General features: G+C 42.9%; 3 protein-coding genes across 4 annotated transcripts; 2 read left to right on the top strand and 1 right to left on the bottom strand.

The window, feature by feature from the left end:
* Positions 1–841: 841 nt before the first annotated feature.
* LOC133907602 (protein ALWAYS EARLY 3-like) lies at positions 842–9,040 on the top strand. 2 transcript variants are annotated; one of them, XM_062349675.1, is made up of 15 exons: positions 842–1,090; positions 1,763–1,894; positions 2,061–2,156; positions 2,272–2,334; positions 3,425–3,599; positions 3,780–4,220; positions 5,125–5,208; positions 5,327–5,475; positions 5,855–6,100; positions 6,190–6,374; positions 6,482–6,722; positions 7,205–7,411; positions 7,845–8,024; positions 8,116–8,274; positions 8,370–9,040. In XM_062349675.1, the coding sequence occupies exons 2-15, from the start codon at positions 1,799–1,801 to the stop codon at positions 8,541–8,543; spliced, it is 2,496 nt and encodes an 831-aa protein (XP_062205659.1). In that variant the 5' UTR covers positions 842–1,090; positions 1,763–1,798; the 3' UTR covers positions 8,544–9,040. The 2 variants fall into 2 exon arrangements, with proteins under 2 accessions (XP_062205659.1, XP_062205658.1); XM_062349674.1 differs by having other exon boundaries at positions 6,482–6,764.
* Positions 9,041–9,150: 110 nt separating this feature from the next.
* Positions 9,151–11,303, bottom strand: LOC133907603 (uncharacterized). Its single transcript, XM_062349676.1, has 4 exons — positions 10,980–11,303; positions 10,748–10,892; positions 9,632–9,717; positions 9,151–9,488 (listed from the first exon to the last, which is right to left on the bottom strand). Exons 1-4 carry the CDS (start codon positions 11,286–11,288, stop codon positions 9,366–9,368), a joined length of 663 nt encoding a protein of 220 aa, XP_062205660.1. The 5' UTR covers positions 11,289–11,303; the 3' UTR covers positions 9,151–9,365.
* A 6,510-nt stretch (positions 11,304–17,813) lies between these two features.
* LOC133907587 (cinnamoyl-CoA reductase-like SNL6) lies at positions 17,814–21,025 on the top strand. The gene is made up of 4 exons (XM_062349658.1): positions 17,814–18,412; positions 19,020–19,220; positions 20,225–20,559; positions 20,668–21,025. The coding sequence occupies exons 1-4, from the start codon at positions 18,095–18,097 to the stop codon at positions 20,762–20,764; spliced, it is 951 nt and encodes a 316-aa protein (XP_062205642.1). The 5' UTR covers positions 17,814–18,094; the 3' UTR covers positions 20,765–21,025.
* The last annotated feature ends 696 nt before the right edge of the window (positions 21,026–21,721 follow it).

Raw genomic sequence — 21,721 nt, 5'->3', positions numbered from 1 at the left:
GGTCGGGCAAAGTCAAAATATCTAACAGTCTAACTGGTTTGCTCGTCCTTTAATGAACAAAAAAAGTATAATATAATAGAATAACTTAGCATCATAGTCTAATTGCCATTTTTTTCGTCACCCTATCACAACTGAATAGATTGAAGAATGTGTATGCACCTATGAGATGTTATAACAGAAACAAACATGCAAATTGCAGCAGAATTATATGGGAAATCGGTTCCATGCATCACATATATAACCACAATGATGTGTTGATTCAAGCACAGTTGCTCAGTACACGACAAATATCTAAATATGCAACACATGTACATAGATCATATACATAACTATATGATACAGACTTTTTGTACATCATTACAGAATTAAAAATGTAGGTGCACAACAAAGGGGAATTGTCACCCCGTTGAGTGCCTCTGGAAGCAACAGGAATAGGTACTGTACGATGCCACAACATGCCTATGTGTTGCAAGGGACACCTAATTAGCTATATACAGTTCTTCTTTTTAGAGTAAGCTATATACAATTCTAAAACCTAAACTTTATTTTATAAAAATCTATAAGTAGTATATAGATATAGACTTTATTAATAACAGTGTACTTCAGTTAACTGATGAGATGGATTCATTTCTTACGACCCGTCCATGCGTACAAATCTTCTCCCCGTGTTCATCGCTACTCTGTGATGTAGTACTTATAATGTACGACGCTTTCGTATTGTATGTTGCACTCTGACAATCTGAACTTGGGCTTGCAAGCCCAAGCCCGCCTGTAGTAAAGCCCAAAACCATCTGGATGTAGTATCATATATACGTACGCTTTCGTATCACACGCCTTTTTTTTTTTTGCTTGCGTTTGCTCGACGCTCGTCTCCTCTCCTCTGCTCGGGGAGTCGGGGTTAACCTTGTTTCGCCGCTGATCAACCACCCACACATCGCCCTCTCTTAAACCCCCTACCACGCCTCCCTCCGCCAGCACCAAACCCGCCGCCGTCGACTCGCCGGGAGACCGGCCGACTCCACCACCTCCAAGCTTCCTGGAGAACGCCGCCGTCTCCTATTCCAATTCGACCCGCCGGCCGCCCAACAAGGTGAAACCCCGATTCCAGTTGCTTTGTTCGCGTAAGCATGAAGGCTGGCGGTCGGAGCAATGTACGTCTTAGGATGTTGCGATTGCCGCAGAGGGTATCCCACGGAGATCAGATTACTCTAGGTATAGGATGATTACGGGAGATGCGGCTGCAAATTATGCGCAGTCGAGTTGGAATAGTTATGCTCCGGAGAGTGCTTCTATGCTTCGAATTAAAAAAAAAGGTTCCTTTTCTGTTCTTTCTTAGGTTTTCCATTGCATAGTTGCATTGGGTCATCAGATGTGATGAGGGTCTATCAGATGAATGTGCCAAGTTGTTACTACAGTGCTGTTAACCATTCTAATTATCGGGATAACTTTTCAACACTGCATCTGTACCTAAATCAGAGGACGATATCAAGATGGTTTTTGTCGAATACTATCATGAATGACTGCAATTTGTGCAACTCAGGGGACATTCTCGTGAATCTGATCTCTAAATAAACGGATTGCAAGTACGTGAAACTTTCTCGTGAATCTGATTTACAAAAAAAGTTCAATCTTTCACTGCATCTTAACTTTGATTAAAGCAAGTACGTGAAACTTTTGAATGTTGGAGGAAATTATAGTACTTATAGGTAGCATTCTTGTTTTAGTCTTCTTTTTTAACTGATCGTTCAATTGTCACTTGCAGCAACATTTGTTGGGTCTAAAGCCTAGGACAGTTTTCATGGGTCCAGCAAAAGATTCTCAAACAATTAAAAAGATCACAATAAAAGGATATGAGGATCGGCAGCAGCTCCAGGAGTCACCTAGTCCAAGCAAGGTATAAGATTAAAGCAAAAATGACTTATTTTGGAAGTTTTATGAAGATTAATGATTAACGTTTCGTAATTGTAGCGCCATTGTCTCTTGAAATATATATCGTTCCACTCTGCAACAATGTATTATTAAGCTGCTCTCGTCCTCACCAAAATGTTTTGATTTTGTAGAGGAGGAAAACCACAGACTTAGGTCAGAAATGGAGCCAGGATGAGCTTATGCACTCCTATAAAGCTTACCATCGACATGGAAAAGACTGGAAAAAGGTTTTGAGTTGTCCATTTTCATTTCCCTTCCTTATTTTGTAAGTATCTTTTGAGGCACAATGAGAAAGCTATTTGCTGACCGTCTTAATGCTGATTGGTGAATATGAATATGCAGATCAGCGCACCGGTGGGTCATAAATCATCAGACATGGTAAAAGCTCTCCACAGGATGCATCAAGTGAGTCTGTAGTCTATTGTTAATATATCCTAGCTCTTTGCAAAGTGTACCATTTTTTGCATGTCAAATTACTGTTCAAGCGTACCTTTTAATATAGGATGCTCGAATTACTCTTCACTTCTGGGTATGTCAAGTCGCCAGCAATTTCTTTCTTTCTTTTGTTATGTTATCATGCGAACATGCATACCATATGAAGCTACAGTGCGGAGGTTATTGTAATTAAGATGAGTACTGCTGAAGTACTGATTATTCTGCTTCTTCCGAGTTCAGTTATAATGTTGTGTATTAGTTTCGCCACATTAGGACATTTTCTTTAAACAAGATAAGTATGCAATGATAGTGTTTTTTCTAACTTTAGAAGTAACATACAATGTGGGTTTTCTTGGTACATTGCGTTATAGTTTGTGCTTCTTAGGCTCTGAAATATGATTTATGCAAACGGGTGGCTATCTGTCAGACATGAGGTTGGGAAAGGAAACATAATATGAAATACACGTGTTAAAGCAAGATGAACTGTGAAGGTGATAAGGTTTGATACCGAGTTTAACCTAGTTTCTTAATTTTAACTAGCATAAAGCCTAATTAATGATTAGTACTCGCTGGTCTTTATGTTAAACATGGCTGCGTGCAATTAAGCTTAATCAGCCTCAATTGCTAATATATTATAGTATTACAGTATTGACTTTGAACAAACGAAAATGATGCACTTGCTGTTAAAAGTCTGTCTATAGTGTTATAATCTTCAATTTTTTAATATTTTGCTAACATATTAGTGTTGAAAATTAATGGCCGGAGTTAATTCTTGGAGTTTGAATGTCCAAAATGACATTTGTGACAAAATGAGTAGATTATTAATTTTGAGTGGCAGCGTTTAGCACAGAAAGAAATAGGCTAATGATAAGTAATCTTGAAATGTATGCACCTAAAACTGGCTTTCTCTGAAGCCGTAAATTGTGAACTTCCTTGTCTGGTCTAGCTCAGCACAACACTTTTTCCCCTCTGGTTTAGATCTTTTTGGTTAATCTATTTACCACAAAACATAGATATTATGAATCACATTGACTTCGAGTTGCGATGCTTGAAATGGCAGGCTGAATCCCCAAGTCATAGGGGAAACAATCAAACGGTTGGAGCATCTAAGAAGGCAAATAAACGTGGACAAGCTAGACAGCAGAAAGTATATGAAGCGCTTCACCCTCACGACTCCTGTCATGAAGGGATGATTCCTGGATTTTCACCTTCCTTCAAGAAAAGATACTATGGAGGCAAGTATTGTATGGAAAATAGTTTACCACCTTTTTTTTTTCCTTAGAAATATTTTGGTCTGTCATATGAGGTGAATTGCCAAATGAGAAGGACGACTTAGTTGGAAAAAAAAGTTGAGAAGCATTTTCATTGGATAATTCTGTTGCTATGTAGTTTTGACGACTCCATTGGTTTTTCAGAACTGGCCAGGAACAGTCAGAGCCATGTTGTTGGGAATCGTACGCCTCGGATACCGGTTATAGTTCCTGCAGACAGGAATGCTACTGATGATGCCACACCTGAAATTAAAAAGGCCATCAGTTCTGCCAAAAAGAATAATGAAGAGATCAATAATGATTGCACTAATTTTCCAATGAATGAGTGCTCTCCTAATGGAAGATCTGGAATCATGGAATCAACTAAATCTGTTCAAGGCCAGACTTTCTTTGAGACCAAAGGAACCGGAGACGCTGAGATATGTCTGACTCATCAACATTTGAAAAAAAGAAGAATTGAGCTAACTATGGATGGCAGTCGGATCGGTAAAGTTGAGCATGCTGCCATGATGGTGGCTGAAGAAGGGAATAAACCTGTTAGTTTACTCAACCAACAACAGATACTTAGTGAGTTTATTTCTGAAGGTATTTTTCCACGATGATCTTTTTCCTTCCCATCATTGGAGACAAACTCATAACTGAAGCAAACCTTTGTATTCCCTTAGCTTCCAGTTCCATTTCCTGTTTATTATACTTTTGTACTATATTGTCATCGTATACAATTTATCCATCAAATCTACTTAGCCACTTTCTTCTGACCAGTTGCCAAGCCATACTGGGAAAGCTTGAGCCTGTGCACACATCCCATCGGCCTTTTAGCTGGGCCCCCTGTTCATTGGGCGCAAGGCTTTTTAGCCTCTAATAGTCCATACGAATAGGCTTAAGGCCACTCTAAACTTGGGAGCTATTTTTTTTCTCAAAATTAATATCTCACAAGCATGCCCTTAGTATCTTAATTTTTCTTTCTTTGTAAATAGTGAGGAATGTTTCGTTCAGAAATTTAAAATCATGGACGGAGTTTATGTGAGTTTTAAATAGTACATGATAACCTTTCTAATATGGCATCGACATACAATATGAACTGATTTATGTGACTACTTAATCATCTAAAGATATAGGAAACTCAAATCCTTGGTTCCCATTTAAAGTTAGAAATCAAAAGAAATATCATCCATTCCAGCCTACCTTTGAAAAAATGAGAATGGAACCCTGGCACCAAGTCACTACAGAGAAATTAGGTAGTCAACAAAATACAACTTTAGAGAGGACACCTCCACAATACATTGAACATTATTTATCAAGTTCATATCTTCTACTTAACTTCTGTTCAGTGGATCTTCATCGTCATAGGATTCCAGCTGTGATTCTCTAAAGTCTTCTACTACTTATTTATTTGACCTTATATTAATCCTCGTTAATAATGTTGGTACTGCTAAGATTAAAAAAACAGTGTAAATATTTGATTACTATTATCCTGTTATGTTTGCAGATGATATGTTGGTCTTAGATGTATTGCAGAGTCTGGTGAATGCACCCAATAAAATTTCAAAACTCAGGGTTAATATCCCTTCAGGTTAGCTTCTGTTACAGCTCCTAGTTCATTTCGTTTTTTTTCCTTCATATTATTTGCTATCTCAGCCATATTACTCATTGCTTGTGCTTCTGTTTCTCTTCTCTATGTACTGATCCAGGTACACTTGGAAAAAGTGACTTTGCATTATCTCACAGAAAGTATGAAGGGTGTTCTCCGGTTGATCTATCGGAACAAGGGAAGACAGTTGGTGAATGCACTTCTTCCAAGACCAGGCAGAAAAAACACAAGAAGTTATTAGACACAGAGGTAAATATTAATATATTATTGGATAGGGAACTATGTTTTGTGTGGTACCTGGATCCAAATCGATTTAGCTTTAATGTGTTTACTGTCAGCATTTGCATTTGTAACTTTAGCATGTCAATTTCATCCCAATAAGTTTATAAAATCTTGGGTGGTGTTCATGGAAAGTCATTCCTTATTTGTTTCTGACCGGGTATCCATTTTGATCAATGTGTCCAGTGTCCACTATCTACTCGTGTTTATCATTTGAAGTCATCTAACTATTGGTCAGCAACTCAAGATTGATGTGTTCTCCTGTCTTACAGTGTTAGTCTTTATATATTCTCAGTTCTCACGATAGTTCTCTGATGCGTTCTTTTTTTTTTTTTTTTTTTGCTTGCAGCTGCCTGCTGGAGAGACAAACATAGCACACACGATTGATATTACTGAGGATCCCTCGAATCCTGACTATTCAGGAGGGATGACAAATTTACCGGAATCAACTGCAAATATTTCCGCTGAAGTGTACCCAACCTTACCAAGTTATATCAAGTGTGAAATAAGTATGTCATGGAGGAGTAAAATAAAATCCAAAATGCATAGCAAAACAAAGTATGTGTCATGTAAAGAAGGTTCAGACAATTTACAGGTACAGTGTATTCCATAATTCATCGATATTGCAGATTGAGATATACCCTCAGCTTGGAGTTATTTTTCCCTAACTCTGACTGTTTTCAGGCAAGAAAATTTCTGCACTGCTTGTCATCTGAATCGCTTCGCAGATGGTGTACATACGAGTGGTTCTACAGCGCAGTTGATTATCCATGGTTTATGGATAATAATGAGTTTGTGAAGTACTTAAATCACTTAAATTTGAGTCATGTGTCAAGACTGACTAGATCTGAGTGGAACAAAATACGAAGGTATTAGCTAGTCAATCTTGGAAGTTGTAGCTTTTGTTCTCTTAGCCTCAGTTTTGTTGATATTTTGTTTGTTATAATCTATACACTGGAAGATTTTTTCCCTGCAGTTCTCTTGGCAAGCCCCGACGCTTTTCTGATCATTTTCTGGCGGTGGAAAAAGAAAATCTAGAGGATTACCGCGGGAAAGTTAGGAAATACTATGCTCAACTAAGTGATGGTTCACTGGATTCTGTACCAGCAGGCCTAGCTCAGCCTTTTTCAATCGGCCAGCAGGTCATTGTTCGTCACCCAAGTTCTAGGGAACTTTGTGATGGTAAAGTGGTGATGGTGGAGTGGGACAGTTGCAAGGTCGAATTTGATAACCCTGACTTTGGTATTGATGTAGTAAAGGTACATGTCTGCGATTTTTGTTGCTTTCAGCAATCATCAATATGCTTGTTACGTTGTGCAGGCAATTGGGCATTTTCTCATATTAAGCATTCAATCATCAGTTTTCACAAAGTAAAAAACTAGATATTTAAGGGCATAAAGGGAATAGCACACTTATATTGCAGGGGAATATGAAATACGCCTTATATTTATGGACAAGCTTATTAAACCCTGTGCTTTTGGACGGAGGGATTACATACCAATACCCCGTCTGCAATTCGGCTTGTGATAACTCATGCATTTTCAACCAGGTGTCCGCATGTTGTACCTTATTAGTTACTCTTATCCATGCCATGGAAATGGATTCACAATATTTGGCATTCATTTGGTTGAGAATCTCGATATGATGGCCTGATGCACTTCGTATCAAGACATGCATAACTGAACTTATTTATTTTCAGGACACTGATTGTATGCCTGCAAATTGGTTGGATAATCTTCCTTATGACGTCAAGAGCAGCTCTCTTTCATATAATGTACACGGCATAATGGAGATGGAGCACATTCAGACGCTTAGTCGAAGTAGGGACTGGGGTCATACAAGGAATGGAGTTTCCATATCTGAGATGCCCGAAAGCTTGCAAATTACATCAGATGAACAGCTTAAGGTTCTATTCTATCCAAATTCATTTCCTGGTGATCATAAATACTAGCGCTTATAAAACATTCAAAATATAATGCTTATGCAGTCTAAAGTAACTATGTGTTTGCATATAGTGTTCCTTGTGTTATGGGCGTTGGGCAGCTAGAGCAGGCGCACAACAACAGCAACCAGGCCCAAGGGGCTGGCGCAAGAAGCCAGCAACAACCTTATCTCTAGTTTGTTAGCCTTAGCTATTAGTTAGTTAGCTAGTCTTATCTGTTAGATGCTAGTACGTGGCTATATAGGAGGTCCTGTACCCATTAGTCAGTAACCAATAAGAAATCAATCTATTCCCAGTCTATCTTCTCCTACCTCTGACCTTGTGGCGCGGCTGCCGCCTGCAGTTACTCATGATGGTGGTATCTCAGGGCAATTTTTTATGATGTTTTTACTTGCAGGCTGAATACTCTGTAGACAATGAAAGACCACCAAAAAAGAGTACTCTTGATGACACCGTACAATCTAGAGGTTGCCCAAACAACAGTGTTTGTCACAACGATGAGCAAGAGTCGTACATTACTGCATTTGTCCAAAGCTCGCAATCACAAGCCAGGCAGATTTTTGACGAGGTCATGCAGGTTGGTCAAAGCCTAACTGGCAATTATCGACTTTCTGTATAAAATTGAGAGTTTTTTCTTTTACTGAATAATTTGTTGACTTGTTGCATAGGCAATCTCTGAAGGTAACGATTCTCAAGATGAAGAGGCAGGTACGTGGGATCAAGCAACCAATTGTATAGACCCTGAATCTGGAGCTGCTATTCGTGATGATGCCCAACTTCCATCCAACCTGATAATGAACTGCACTGCCACTGTTCTTGCAATCAAGGTAAAACATTTACATACGTTGTCGATGAGAAGATAAGGTCACTATATATTGTTTCCATGTTATGCAGTTTACATTCCTTGTCCAATTTCGTGCAGCGCCTTGGCGACTCGCGGCATCCACCTGCTAACATAGCAGGTGTCCTGGAGCATATGTCCTCAATGCTGCGCCCAAGCTGTCCAGAGAACCTCGCAATCTGCAAAGACATAGAGAAACATTTCTCCATCATAAAGAACCAGCTACTAGCACTTGTGTGCAAGGCGTGCTGCTAACTAAAGTTCCCTTCCCCGCTGCCTTCTTCCAGACCTGTCGGGCCTAGTAGTCAGAGTGCTACTTCCTCTGATAACCACACGGTTGTTGCTGCCTTCCGACCGTGATTTGCTAATTTTATCGGCAAGTCCTATTGCATGACAGCAAAGCATAGCATATGGAAGAAAGTTATGCTGTGCTAACATGAGTTTGGATATGCAGCGTTGAATCTTTGACTGCTAAGCTTCCTTGTAACATGTGTATATATATTCCTTCACGAACAGATTCTTCTCCTTTCTGGTTCGTCATAGTTGGCGAGCACAGTTTCAGGATAATGGGCATCGATATTGTAGCGAGTAATGATAGTGTACAGTCATGAATACAATGTGCATCCAAATTTTATAGATCGTGATGTAAATTCGTGAATCAAACGATATAAGCCTGGAAGTGTTTCATTGAAACAAAATGATATTTAACAAGTGAAGCGAACAAAATGATATTTCCCGATCGTGATTTGCAGTTGATCCTTGCCATGCTTACAGAATGATATTTATCAAGTGAAGCAAACAAGGAATGGATCGGTACTCTGTTTTTATCTCTGACTACTTCCTATCCAAAGAGGAACAAGCGTTAGCCAAGAATCATAGCACTGTAAACATTGTAAATGATGCTGCAATTTCTCTCATACTGTCAAGCAGTGTACATTATTATGTTAACGAGTACAATGCAATATCAGGTCAACGTCGTTCTCTCTTCTCGGTCTTCTTGCAGGACTATGAAGTAGAGCTGGCCTCTCATCATTCCAATCCCACCAGTCCACCGACTCATGAAAGCACTTCAAGTGCTTACTGAACTTTCTTTGATCTTGGAACAGAAGACGCCAATTCTTTGCTGGATGATCTAATGATGAAAAGAACGGTTTCCACCAGCATGCCACCGACTAATCCTAAGATACCTCCAGCAGCATTCTGAAAAATCACACAAGGTGTTATCTCGTGAAGTTTAGTCTTGGTAGGTTTAGACAAAAGCACTAGATGGGTGTCCACAAAACAAGAGGCACGCCGTAGGATTACATGCCTTAGCACCAGATGCAGTGTTGTTATGGACTTACCAGTACAGGACTATTGTTGAACAGAGCTCTGAACGCAGCAAATCCAACCAAATAACCTGTGAACATTATAACCACAACATGCAGACCTGAAAAGAAGAGGTGACATTCAATGGAACATTGAAAACCATACAAACGAAGTCTGACAGCGGACAGCCTAAGCTCAAATATAGACAGTACAGCATGCTAACAGGATAAGTGCACTTCTAAATGAGTTACTGACGCTGACTTTGCACGCAAAAAAAAAAGGAAGGCTCAAATTCCATGCAAATGAATCCATTGTCAGTGATACACTGGACTGCTACAGCCAGAAAAAAAAAGTAACAATTAAATTCCATTGTGCTTGAAAAGATTGCAGAGTAGCAAGTAGACAAAATGTTCCTTTTAGTGAAAAATGGCTGATGCTTATGGATCTATGAAGTGTAACACTACAAATGCAGAGAAAGCTATTGATCTTTTTAGGCAAAAAAGCTATGAATAATTTGAAGTGACCAACTATTTCCATCAGTCGATTGTACACCATAGGTCTGTGTAGTGGTACATTTTAGTCAAGAAACACATTTGTATGATTTTACTGCCATTGGCATGCATAGCTGTGCAGTTTGTTTTTTTTTTTAAAAAAAAAAGAAGGCAGGAGATAGCTGTGCAGATTTTGAAGTGCTTTTATCCACCACTAGCTTATTAAGTCTTCCTGAACACTTGATTGCAAGTTTCACCTGCACTTGTATAAACTTAAAAGTTCATTTTTCCCATAACAGCCATACCCGAATTCCTATATCAAGATAACAGAATTACAGTTCACACCATGTCCAATAACAAACAGAAAATAAACAAAGTGCAGAAAATAAAGTAGTTCCAGCAAGCTTCAGCGTTAGCTATTACATTGTAGGTAACCAAAATGTTTTTGCACCACTCCATGTTTTTTTTTTTTTTTGTCAAACTCGCAGAATGCATCGCAGTGAGACCAGGAAAGCTTCAATTCTGATGAAACAGACAAGTCATCGTCCTATTGCGAGGATGGAATGACTTGTACTCCGTTGAACAAGCAACGTGAAGATTGCAGTGCGGAATGTGCAAAGAGCAATGTCAATAGGGCAGTAGTTGGGTTAGTATACTTACCGAATCCGATCTGATCCTTGTAGGAGGAGAAGGGCTCGGGGCTGTCGTCCTTGCTGGGCGGCGCGACGTCCCTGACGAGCTCGGCGTACTCCCTCCTCTCCTGCAGCTCCCGGAGCTTCTCCAGCCTCGCCTTGAGGTCATCGCTCTGAAACCCAGCCGAATGAGGATGAGAACCCGTTCTTTTGCTGCTCCGCACCAAGCGGGACACCACCACAAAGGAAAAAAAGAAGACCTTTTCGCGAGGCTTGGGGCTGGGCAGGACGAGGTGTGCGCCCCGAAGGAGCTGGCGGAGCGGCGGGCGGGCGTCGGGGGAGGCGGCGCACCAGATGGCGCGCAGGGAGCGGTACGGGACGGCGGGGTCCAAGGAGAGGGCGGAGGCGAGGTCCCGGAGATCGGGAGTGAGGTCTCCAGACGCGGCGGCAGAGGAGAGGAAGGAGCGGATGGGATCGGTGGCGGCAACGGCGAGGCCCGGCGCGGAGGTGGTGGTGATCGCCATGGCTGGTGGTGTTGGTGGACTCGGGAGCTCTGAGGAAGTTGGCATGGCCCATGATGAATGTAGAGAGTAGTTGGGCCTTGAGTGGATAGAATTTAGTTTGATCGGCCCGAATAGGCCCAAGCCCATGCCTACTGAATATTTTTATTTTTCAAATTTAACAATTTTAGATAACCGTTTGAAAAAATAGCAACTGTAGATCGTGTGTCGTCTTAGAACGGTGACATGTTTATATTTTTTAACATATCACCTGTTGGAAGGCGATAGGTCCTATTCATACTATTTTTCAAACGAATACCTAAAATTGTTAAGTTTAAAATTTTAAAATATAAAAAGAAAAAAATTAATGCGTACTCATCATCCATCATGTTCGTCTCCCCTCCTGTCCTCTCCGTCTCCAAGTCAGGCAGCAGCTAAGCAGCTAACCTCTCCTCCATAAATGATCTATTGTGTCTTACTGTCTTAATCACACAGCCAGCGGATAACTGCTTAGTGTACAGTGTTAGAGGTGATGGGATGAGGTCTACGAGAGTAAGATAAGAAAACTAACTAATGCACAAGGAGGTCACATCATCAGTATTAGGTAGGTCGATGAGAATGTGTGCACACAATAATGTACTCATCGATGTAGACTGTAGTACATGATTGCTTGTTGTCAAACTCCCTGATTGCGTCTCCAACAAAAGAAAAAGAAAAGGAAAAAGAAAAAAAAAGAAGGAGAATTACTAGTACCAGATGGATCAATAGTCCGGCCCTGCATTCGATGATGCATGAGCTGACGTCATCAACAGAAACATCATGGTGGTCGTCATCCTGGACGTATCTTATATATACTACTATACTATAAGATCATGTAAAGAATATGTTCAGTTTGCTGGCCGCCGAAAGGTGTGCAGCATCAGCGAATGTAAAGGAGTGGTCGTAATAAACTAACAGTTCCTCGTGATACATGAGAAGGCCAATGAAATGAAAATAATCACTTATGGCGAAGAGAAAATGAACAAACTATTTGTATTTGCTTTGTAATGGAATACAAGCCCGGTACATAATCTTAAACAACACACACTTTGGATTGTACACATAATTATGCAGTAATCAAAATTTACAAAAACAACAAAAATCCAAGAAAGGCCCTGATGTTGTATACCTTACTGTCTAACTTTTTTTTCTATCTAGGCTCCTAATTTGAATTCTTATTATTCATCTCGTTACCAGATTTTGAATCGGATAGCTGGCTAAAGACATGGCAGCAAATATAAATCATTTATAGATACCCATCACCAAGTAACTTCACAAAATTACATATACCCACATAGCTGTACAGAATTTCTGTGACAAATTACAGTAGTATACAATATGAATCAATTTGAAATTTGAGAGGTTGATGAATGCAATACTATTTCTGTGACAAATTATAGTAGTATACAATATGAAGAAATATGAAGCAAGGTTGATCAATGCAATACTATTTCTGTGACAAGTTACAATAGTATACAATATGAATACAATATGGAAGAAAGGTTGAGAGAAAAATGAGGGAAGATGAGTCAGATCCCTTCATAACTAAGCTCTAGAAAGAAATTTGAAATATATTTGACAAACTAAGAATACTATATGATATTTTGTACTTTACTGTTGCTTTATAAGAATTTGTGTGTATGAAGCAAGGCAGTAACAATCGCTGCAAACCTACTTCTGTGTGAAGCATGAAGGTAGATTTATTGACACCGCTTGTTCCAGAGACAGTAGCCCGCGTGCAAGCCAAAATGGGAGGTCCACCTTAGCACCTTTTTCAACCTAGATATCAAGAAGATAAGAACATCTCTTTTTAAAAAGGTGTTCACAATGCAAGGTATCCAATTCAACTTTCAACGGTAGACAGGCCAATATAAGAAATCGAACACTACGTAAGAAGAATCTCAGCTAACTACTATTCAACTTTGTAAAATTCCAAAACAATTACATTCGAGAATTATCGTGATAGAAGAGATTTTTCAACATATCTTAATCAGATATATGTACCCGAACAATAAAAAATACATTCATCACATAGTCATTGAACAGGCACTTACACAATTACTTTTGGTGCCAGGATCTAGCAGGCCAACAACATTTGTAGTTACTTGATAAAAAACAGAAATAGGCTGCACTCAGAGTAGGAACATATTCAGGTCGTCTATTAAGACAAGCGTGCAAGAGAGATAATAAAGCAAGCATCCTTAACTACAACCTCCTCCATGAGGATGTCACCAACGTCGTAATAACCTGTCAACAAATAGACACAGTCACTGATGTTAACTCTCAAATCTGCGTGACCAATCTGCATCACATCAATGAGCAGTGGTTAGTAATTTGTCTCGCATGATTAATAGCCTGGATGTAATTCGAATTGTGGTTGAAATATCGCCTGCAGGCTACAGGTGTGTGTGTCTAACTCGATTAGGCAAATCGGCCCAAAGTATTACCTAGCTTCAACCATTGAGCCGTGTTTGAACGAAATCACAAAGGATTCGAAGTGTTACCTTGCAACGGGCGCGAGGAGGGCGAGGCAACTTGATGGCGGCAGCGGGCGACGAAGAAGAGGTTGGTGGGGACTTAAACCCTAGCTACTGCAAAAATAAGAACGTGGGAGCACCAACTGTAGCAAAAGCACAGGAAAAACTCTAGGGTGGAAGGGAGTAGATCCTGTAGGGGGCAGGGGGCAAGATAAATTATTGGCCATGCGAACTCGGTGCGCATGGCAGTGCCCTTGACCTTGGTGCCCTATGTCGCCTCGACTACGGCGTGTGCCTCTGCGGGGGAGCGGAAGAGGACGAATGTGTAGCTACAGGATCCGGAGAAAGCGAGGGTGCAATCCTAGCAGAAAGGCGTGGAGACATTTAATATACGGGTCCCATCCCGCGTCATCCGGCGCGCCTCGGGATAGCATCGCAAGGCCCAAGACGCCCCGCTTGCCGCCCTGCTGTGTCAGACGAACAAGATCGGGCGGGCACGCCGGGCCGCTCTGTGGCTGCCCGGTGGGCCCTCTCCGCGGCGCCCGTTGCCAACGCTATCATGACGACCGAGACCGGGCGGGGGGCGCGTTTTCCACCCCAGTCACTTCACACAGCAGCCCATGATGACTGCCTTTCCATTTATGGCGCCTTGGAACTCGTGCCCTCCCTTTCGGGACACGCTACCGCCTGCGAGTATTTAAGGGAGCCGGTGGGCATGGACAAGAACAGATTCTCAGGGAACTCTCGAATACGGAGACGTACAGAAGCTAAGACTACCGAAGAACAAGGAGCCCGAAGCTGTAGGATAGACATATATTCTTGTAACCAGCAAACATCCCTAAGAAACATTCTCAGTGCATTTATAGCATCCACACAGGAGTAGGGTATTACGCTCAGTGCGGTCCGAACCTGTCTAAAAATCTCTCCAGTGCATTTACTGTATTTTGCATCCGATCATTCCATCCCACCTGCCATTGTATTTACACCCATTTATTTCTCCGCAAGCATATTCAGAATCATCCACCGGCCGAATATCAAAAAGGGGTCCCTCCGGATCCCTACGATAGGAGTTCACCCTCCGACAGCTGCCCCCGCCACCCCCGACGTCCTTCGGAGGGGAGGCCGAGGCAAACACTTTAGGGGACCCCGCAGGCGGCGGCTCTGATGACATCAACCGACACAGAGGGAGAGGACGTCGTGGAGAGCATACGCGATTTTTCATGAGCGCAGTGGCAGCGTGGAGAGCACGAGCGGCCTGAAGTCTTCTAGAATGAATGGGACGGGGGAAGGTGCGAACGTTCGATTGCATCCGATGATCCTCGTTTTTCTAATGATGTGGATCAAGGAGGAAGCGTGCTCGGTACGCGCTTTAGTATAAGACTAAAAGCCAACGGTTTCCTTTCGGGGATAAAATTCTCGTTGTGAAGGGATTTTTGTTCCCTTTAGCACTCCAACGGTTTTACTTCATGGTTCCCGTCACGAGAGGATTCTCAAAGTCATTTCAGGACGGGATTTTTTTCTCCTTTCCTTTCACGATTCCTCTCGAAAGTAAGTTGTTGTAGATGATAGAAAATAAAAAAATAAGAATGGAAAAGTGAATCGAGAAGGGAACGAAATGAAAAAAATATAGTTAAAAATGATCTAATATAAGATAAAATGGCCTAAGTCAAGATGAAGCTCAAAAAAGGCAGTCAAGATGAAGCTCAAAAAGTCAGTAAGCTTGCGAGGAGGGCAGAGGGTAAAATTAGAATGAGATGCGCTGCACGAACAAGCTAAGCAGCTAGTCCGAGTATCTATCCTGTCCCGGGACGCGTGTGACTCTCTGGTAATGGTAGCCAATGAGCTAGCAACGCAACCCAACTGAAGGATCAAGTACTTGATTCGCATCCGTGTTTTTCGTTTATTTCCAGGTCTGCCTCTCGTGCGTGAAGCTATAAGGGGATCGTGACGTGCCCGTTACCTACGGAACCAGCTGGTTTCGTCGATTCCTAGAAGGACACTTTGCTTCGTATAGATGTAGATCTGTGTGTTTGTGTTGGGTGGTGTGTGTTGTTGTGTGTGTTTGTTTGTTCGAACAGATGCTACATTTGTACCCAGTCGAGAGGTGTAAAAAAAAAAAGTACTTGATTCGCACTGCAAAAACGTCGTGGCCGGCCCTAGTCGTCAACTGGTTAAGCAAGACCAAGAAGTGCGCATCACGTCACGTCAATTAGATGGGACGGAATCAAGCACGCCAAATCGTCGTGCTCATAGGCTAAATTCCTAATCCCAATAAATGCTTGTTTGCGAGTGTACGTGCTTGTTGAAAATAATCGCACTACTTTAATTCCTAAAACAATTATGAAAGGACGACAACAAGTATATTAGATCGACCCAATAGAACAAGTAGAGAGATATCATGTAAACCACAACGGAAAGCAACTTATCTAGTGTATATGTAACCAGAGTTAACAGCGTGTAAACCATAAATGAAGCTAACGCACATGATTAATGGGAAAATAATTCCATCATAAAAGAAATAATCTTATAAATCTCTTTATGACAGGAATTGTGAAAGAAAACCATTAAAATGCTGAAAAGAACAAAAATTCCTTCACAAAGGAATTCTCATCCGCAAAGGGACTCCCTTGACGATGGTCCAAGGACTTACATATTAGTACTATGTTGATGTTTGCTGTGGTGTCAAGTCCAATGACAATACACAAAGTGTATGTAGACGAAGTAGGTATATTTGTAGATGATAACGAGGAAGCAGATGAAGCGATCAAGCATGGAGGCGTTTCCTAAAAACATGATTCAACTTAACCCGTGCAGGCTTTTTAAGGAACGAGAGCTTCGGAGACCCTAGCACCCAGGGTCGGTGGCACACTGGCGTGAGGATGGAGTTGTCGAGGTGGCACATCACTAAGGAACTGATAAGGAATATATAACGGATATTACCAGATATACGGTATAATTCAAGGATAGAATACCCATTGAACCTATGTAAAACACTTATACGGTATGGTTCTAGAAATCTCCATGACAAATAAGGCGAACACGGATTTTTCGGGTAACTTATCTCGATCCATACAGAAACTATCACAAGAGAATGATCTTCTAGATATTCGAAAAAGGTTTACGCTCAATATTTTGAGTAGGACATGACTACTGCTCCAACTATAAAAACGGTAGGGGTACATCTCGTCTCAAGGAGATTTCACACTAGAAGCAAATACACGAATACGCATATTCAGATAAGATCGCCGATCTAGTAAGCCACGTTCTAAGAACATGACAAAACTCCTCGAGTAATCTTAGAAGCAAGATTAGACACACCCCATTGTAATCTTGTTCTTTTGAGATAATCAAGACAAAATCAATACATATGATATATGATATAAGGCTATTATCTTAAGAGACTCTTAACGGATATAAATCTCACGTTCACATCTTCGATACACAACTAGATATTTCTGCTTTTATATAAATATTTGCATTGTCGATTTACTAATCTTTGACATAGGGCAAAAGCAGAGATACATCTCTCTTTGGAAAGAGACGTGTCTCCTCCCTGCAGACCTCAGGTGCACAGAGAAGTAAATAATCAACCAGTAAGGTTCATTAAAATGAATTATTAACTGCAGTTAGTGGCCAGCGCCAGTGGCCGACCAAGGCCCGACGAGCCTGGGCAGCTACCCGGGTTCTGCCCTGGCCAGCCTTAGTACATGTATGCAGGCCATGAGAAAATTTGCTACATTGACCGGTCAAATTTTAGACAAAATCTTGCCCGAGAGACCAGCGAGTGCAGGGCCTGCGTCTAGCGGCAGCGGCGGCAGCTCCGTTAGTCCGTTTGGGTAGTTGGCTGCTCGCTTCTAGACTCGCCCGAGCTTGTTGAATTGATGATGCATCGCTGGAGTGCTGCTGCAAGGCTCCTTCATGTGACTTGTGCACGCACGCGTCGACCGTCGAGCAAGCAAGAGGCAGCAGCTGATCGAGCACGGAGAAGAGAAGAGAAGAGAAGGGAAGGGAAGGGAAGAGGAACCACATGCCCCAGCTACCAACTAACAACTAGTTAGCGTATCCATGTATCTGCGCGTCCGCCTTCCCAACCGTCCATCTAATCCATTTCCCCTTTCCCCTAGGATAAATATAAATGTTTGTTGGTTGCAGGCAGAGAGAGAGAGAGAGAGATGACCTGCTTCCGTCTCTGACCCGTAGAGTATTTCCGCTCGGAATCCGTCTTTCATCTCCTCTGCTGCCTGTCCTCTCCTTTTATACAGTCACCTCACCTTCCTTTCTTTCATCTCCTCTGCTCGCTCCTCCCCGTCAATCTGTTGCGGCCCGACTAACTCGGATCCAACAGAAAGGGAAGAAATCATGTGTCCGGGTTCGGCAGCAAGCAAGAGCGTCTGCGTCATGGACGCCTCCGGCCCGCTGGGCCACGCCCTCGTCGACCGCCTTCTCCGCCGGGGATACACCGTCCACGCCGCCACCTACTACGACTGCTGCGGCGCTCAGGAGGACGACTCGGAGTCGACGACCGCGCCTCTGCCGTGCAGCAGCGACATGTACAAGCACCGCCTCAAGGTGTTCCGCGCCGACCCCTTCGACTACCACGCCATCGCCGACGCCGTCCGCGGATGCGCCGGCGTCTTCTGCATCTTCAACACGCCACAGGACCAGGCAGAATGCGATGTGAGTTCTCTCTCTCTCCCTCCCTCTCTCATTTCGTTTAAAGAAAAATTGTTTCTTTCTTCTTCTGCCGAAACTCAAAAGGCATAAGCATCGAAGAATTGGATGAGCTTGTACTGTAGCAGTGCCACAGGTGGTGTAGGTATCGCACAGAGCCTTTCTCCCCCTAGACTGTTCCTTCCTTCCTTGCAGTGGTGAGCTGGGCTTCATTAATGGCACAGCTCATGTGTGGCTGTGAGTGATTGAGTGAGCGAGCGTGCTCTTCTTCCTTCCTCCCGCTCCTCCTCCTCCCGGTCAGGTCAGGTGAGGTGAGGCCCTACCGTCCGTCCTGCTAGTCGTCTCCAACTGGAGCAGCTAGCCCAGTGCATTAACTCTGCTCCTCCAATAAGCCTACCACAAGACTTTCCGCGTGCATTAAACCCGCCACATGGCCATGGCGCCTCACTCTTCCTCTGCCCTGCTCTGATCATCAGCTCAGCTGGAAATGGTAGTACGAAGAAACAGAGGCGGCGGCGGCGACTTGCTGTGCTGCACAAGCTCATCTATGGAAATGGAATTACCCAGCTCATCTCAAGGAATGAATGTAATGTAGAGTGATTGTTTTTTGCAGGAGCTGATGGTGGAGACGGAGGTGCGCGCGGCGCACAACGTGCTGGAGGCGTGCGCGCAGACGGAGACCATGGAGCGGGTGGTCTTCACCTCCTCCGTCACCGCCGTCGTCTGGAACGACAGCCGCCACAGCCACCTCGACGCCACCGCCGTCGTCGACGAGAAGAGCTGGAGCGACCTCGCCTTCTGCCGGAAATACAAGGTACCATACCCTAGAGTATTGTACTTGGCCGGATGCAAAGGCACTCAACTGAACGAACCAACGCTTTCACTTTTTCTTTATGACGGAATGACTCGTAACTAGTACAATACCAGTTCTGAACTGCAACGTACTACCTTTTATGTTAAAGAAGGTCAGGTAGCTGACGAAAAGTTTAGTTGTTGCAAATCAAATAGTAAAATCAAGCAGCTCCTCGACCTGGAGGTAGGAGAGATCCCTTTGATAGGTGAATCCTGATCCATTGGCTTGCCGGCCGGTATCTTTCGCGATCGATCCAGATGCCAAGTCTTCTCTTATTAATCCATTATTATTATTATTAGCTTAATCAGAAGCAGCTCGTAGGTAGCAACGCCAAGCTGATGCTTGTTATGAAATCCAACACGAAAAGGAAGCGTGACACCAAAACCTCAACGCAAGAAAGGTCAGTAAAGCGAGCCTTGTAGTCGCTCTTAATTTGTGAAACGAACGACAGGCCACGGAAGACAGGAGATGCTGTAAAGTCCAAACCTGAGCCTGAGCCTGAGCCTGTGCCTGAGCGTATGAATGAAATAGCTGGAACGACTGAAACTCTTCCGAAGCTGACTTCTCAACTGTCTCTGAGGATTAGGACACACAAAGAGAGTTGAGCACTCATAGAATTGTCAAATCCCCCCCCCCCCCCCCCAAAAAAAAAAAACATCGCATCCCAGACCACACAAAGAGTACTGCTCGCTTCCTTTGATGATTCTGACTGAAAAATGATCCAGATAATCATAGCCATGATTGCCTCACATCGTAGTGAGGCTCGTAGTTTAGGAGTACATGTTCCTTGTATCTTAGGTAAAATGGAATGGCAAGCACAAGTTTTGTTTTTTTTTACCTCAATTTCCTCGTCCATTTGTCGAAGAAGCCGCATGTGCCAATCAGTCACATTGACACATTACAACCTGCAACTGCTTAAAAACATGGTGCAGTGGACTTAGCGGGTTTCTTAACTGTCTCTGCAGTTGTGGCACGCCCTGGCCAAGACTCTGTCGGAGAAGACGGCGTGGGCGCTGGCCATGGACAGGGACGTGGACATGGTGGCCATCAACGCCGGCCTCGTCACCGGGCCGGGGCTCACCGCCGCGCACCCTTACCTCAAGGGCGCCCCCGACATGTACGACGACGGCGTCCTTGTCACCGTCGACGTCGACTTCCTCGCCGACGCGCACGTGGCGGCCTACGAGTCCCCCACCGCCTACGGCCGCTACCTCTGCTTCAACAACACCGTGTGCCGGCCTGAGGACGCAGTCAAGCTCGCACAGATGCTCTCGCCGTCCTCCCCGCGCTCGCCACCAAGGTAACCTACCTGCACTTCTCATCACCAGAATTTTTTCTTCACACATCAGATATATATGGAGCTGAGTGTGGTGTTGACCCATGGATGAACTTGTTTAATTGTTTGCAGTGATGAGCTGAAGGTGATCCCACAGAGGATTCAGAACAAGAAGCTCAGCAAGCTCATGGTGGAGTTCGCCAATGGGATATATGGGGAGCTGGATTAGGGATTTCCTTTTTTTTATTTATCTCACAGATGCAACTAGGGTTGTATTCTTTTGTATCTAGTATTTGTATCCCCCCCCCCCCCCCCCCCCAAAAAAAGGAAGGGGAAATCGGTTGGTCAAATGTGCATATGCTGTACATGGCCAAGCATGCCACATGTATTACACCCTTACCAAGGGTAAGGGCATTTGAGTGATTGATTGCCAAGAAATTATAGTCTCTAGGTTGAACAAAAGGAAAAATAAATTTGCAGTTCTGCTTCTTGTGTATAAAAAATTTGATGTTGAAACTTCGTTCTAGAAGATATTACATTCGTTGCATGAAAAGGAAACGTTGACAGACGAAAACTATCCTAACATTCATCTAGAGTTTCAGACTATCAAACCTACCACTAACATTCATGTTTTGAGACGCACTAGTTAGGTAAAATAGCCTGGTCAACATATTGACGCGAAAAGTTGTCAAGCCAAACACTAAGCATCTCGTGTGTAATTCGTAGCATTACGCGTAGGACATTCAGCAACGGAGATAACTATTGCGTTTTCACGGCAACGAGTGACTCATTTACGAGCAAACCGGCAAAGAATAACTAATCCGACGAGTAACACCTGAGAAATCCAGTCTGTCACTACGGAGATGGATTTTTGTCAGTAAATCGCACCTGGAAGGGACCTCGTCAGGGCACAGTTAGCCAGCGGCTTATCCTTGATCGTTGAGATAAAAAACGAGTAGCAGCAGGAGGAGGAAGAAGGAAGAACAAGACTGCAGGAGCTAGATAGAAAAATAGTAGATACATATTGGTATATAATTGATTGTTTCATTTTTTTCAATCGGACATGGCCCTCTCATATTTAAAAGGTGACAAGTCTTAGCTGTAAGAGATTACAACTGCTAATTCAAACTGAACAAGACTTTATATATGATTCGGGTATAACACATGAGTTCAAACTTTCTATAAC

This window comes from Phragmites australis, chromosome 24 (genome assembly GCF_958298935.1).
Source record: "Phragmites australis chromosome 24, lpPhrAust1.1, whole genome shotgun sequence".
NCBI classification, from domain to species: Eukaryota; Viridiplantae; Streptophyta; class Magnoliopsida; order Poales; family Poaceae; genus Phragmites; species Phragmites australis.
This window is presented reverse-complemented; position numbering and strand designations above follow the sequence as displayed.

Excerpts from the sequence above, each read along its gene's own strand:
- LOC133907603 (XM_062349676.1), bottom strand. The coding sequence starts at position 11,288 with ATGCCAACTTCCTCAGAGCTCCCGAGTCCACCAACACCACCAGCCATG. Across the intron at positions 9,718-10,747 it reads CAAGGATCAGATCGGATTCG|GTCTGCATGTTGTGGTTATA; the intron begins GTAAGTATACTA and ends TCTTCTTTTCAG. Across the intron at positions 9,489-9,631 it reads TCAACAATAGTCCTGTACTG|AATGCTGCTGGAGGTATCTT; the intron begins GTAAGTCCATAA and ends GTGATTTTTCAG.
- LOC133907602 (XM_062349674.1), top strand. The coding sequence starts at position 1,799 with ATGGGTCCAGCAAAAGATTCTCAAACAATTAAAAAGATCACAATAAAA. Across the intron at positions 2,157-2,271 it reads ATGGAAAAGACTGGAAAAAG|ATCAGCGCACCGGTGGGTCA; the intron begins GTTTTGAGTTGT and ends ATGAATATGCAG. Across the intron at positions 5,209-5,326 it reads CAGGGTTAATATCCCTTCAG|GTACACTTGGAAAAAGTGAC; the intron begins GTTAGCTTCTGT and ends GTACTGATCCAG.
- LOC133907587 (XM_062349658.1), top strand. The coding sequence starts at position 18,095 with ATGTGTCCGGGTTCGGCAGCAAGCAAGAGCGTCTGCGTCATGGACGCC. Across the intron at positions 18,413-19,019 it reads AGGACCAGGCAGAATGCGAT|GAGCTGATGGTGGAGACGGA; the intron begins GTGAGTTCTCTC and ends TGTTTTTTGCAG. Across the intron at positions 20,560-20,667 it reads TCCCCGCGCTCGCCACCAAG|TGATGAGCTGAAGGTGATCC; the intron begins GTAACCTACCTG and ends AATTGTTTGCAG.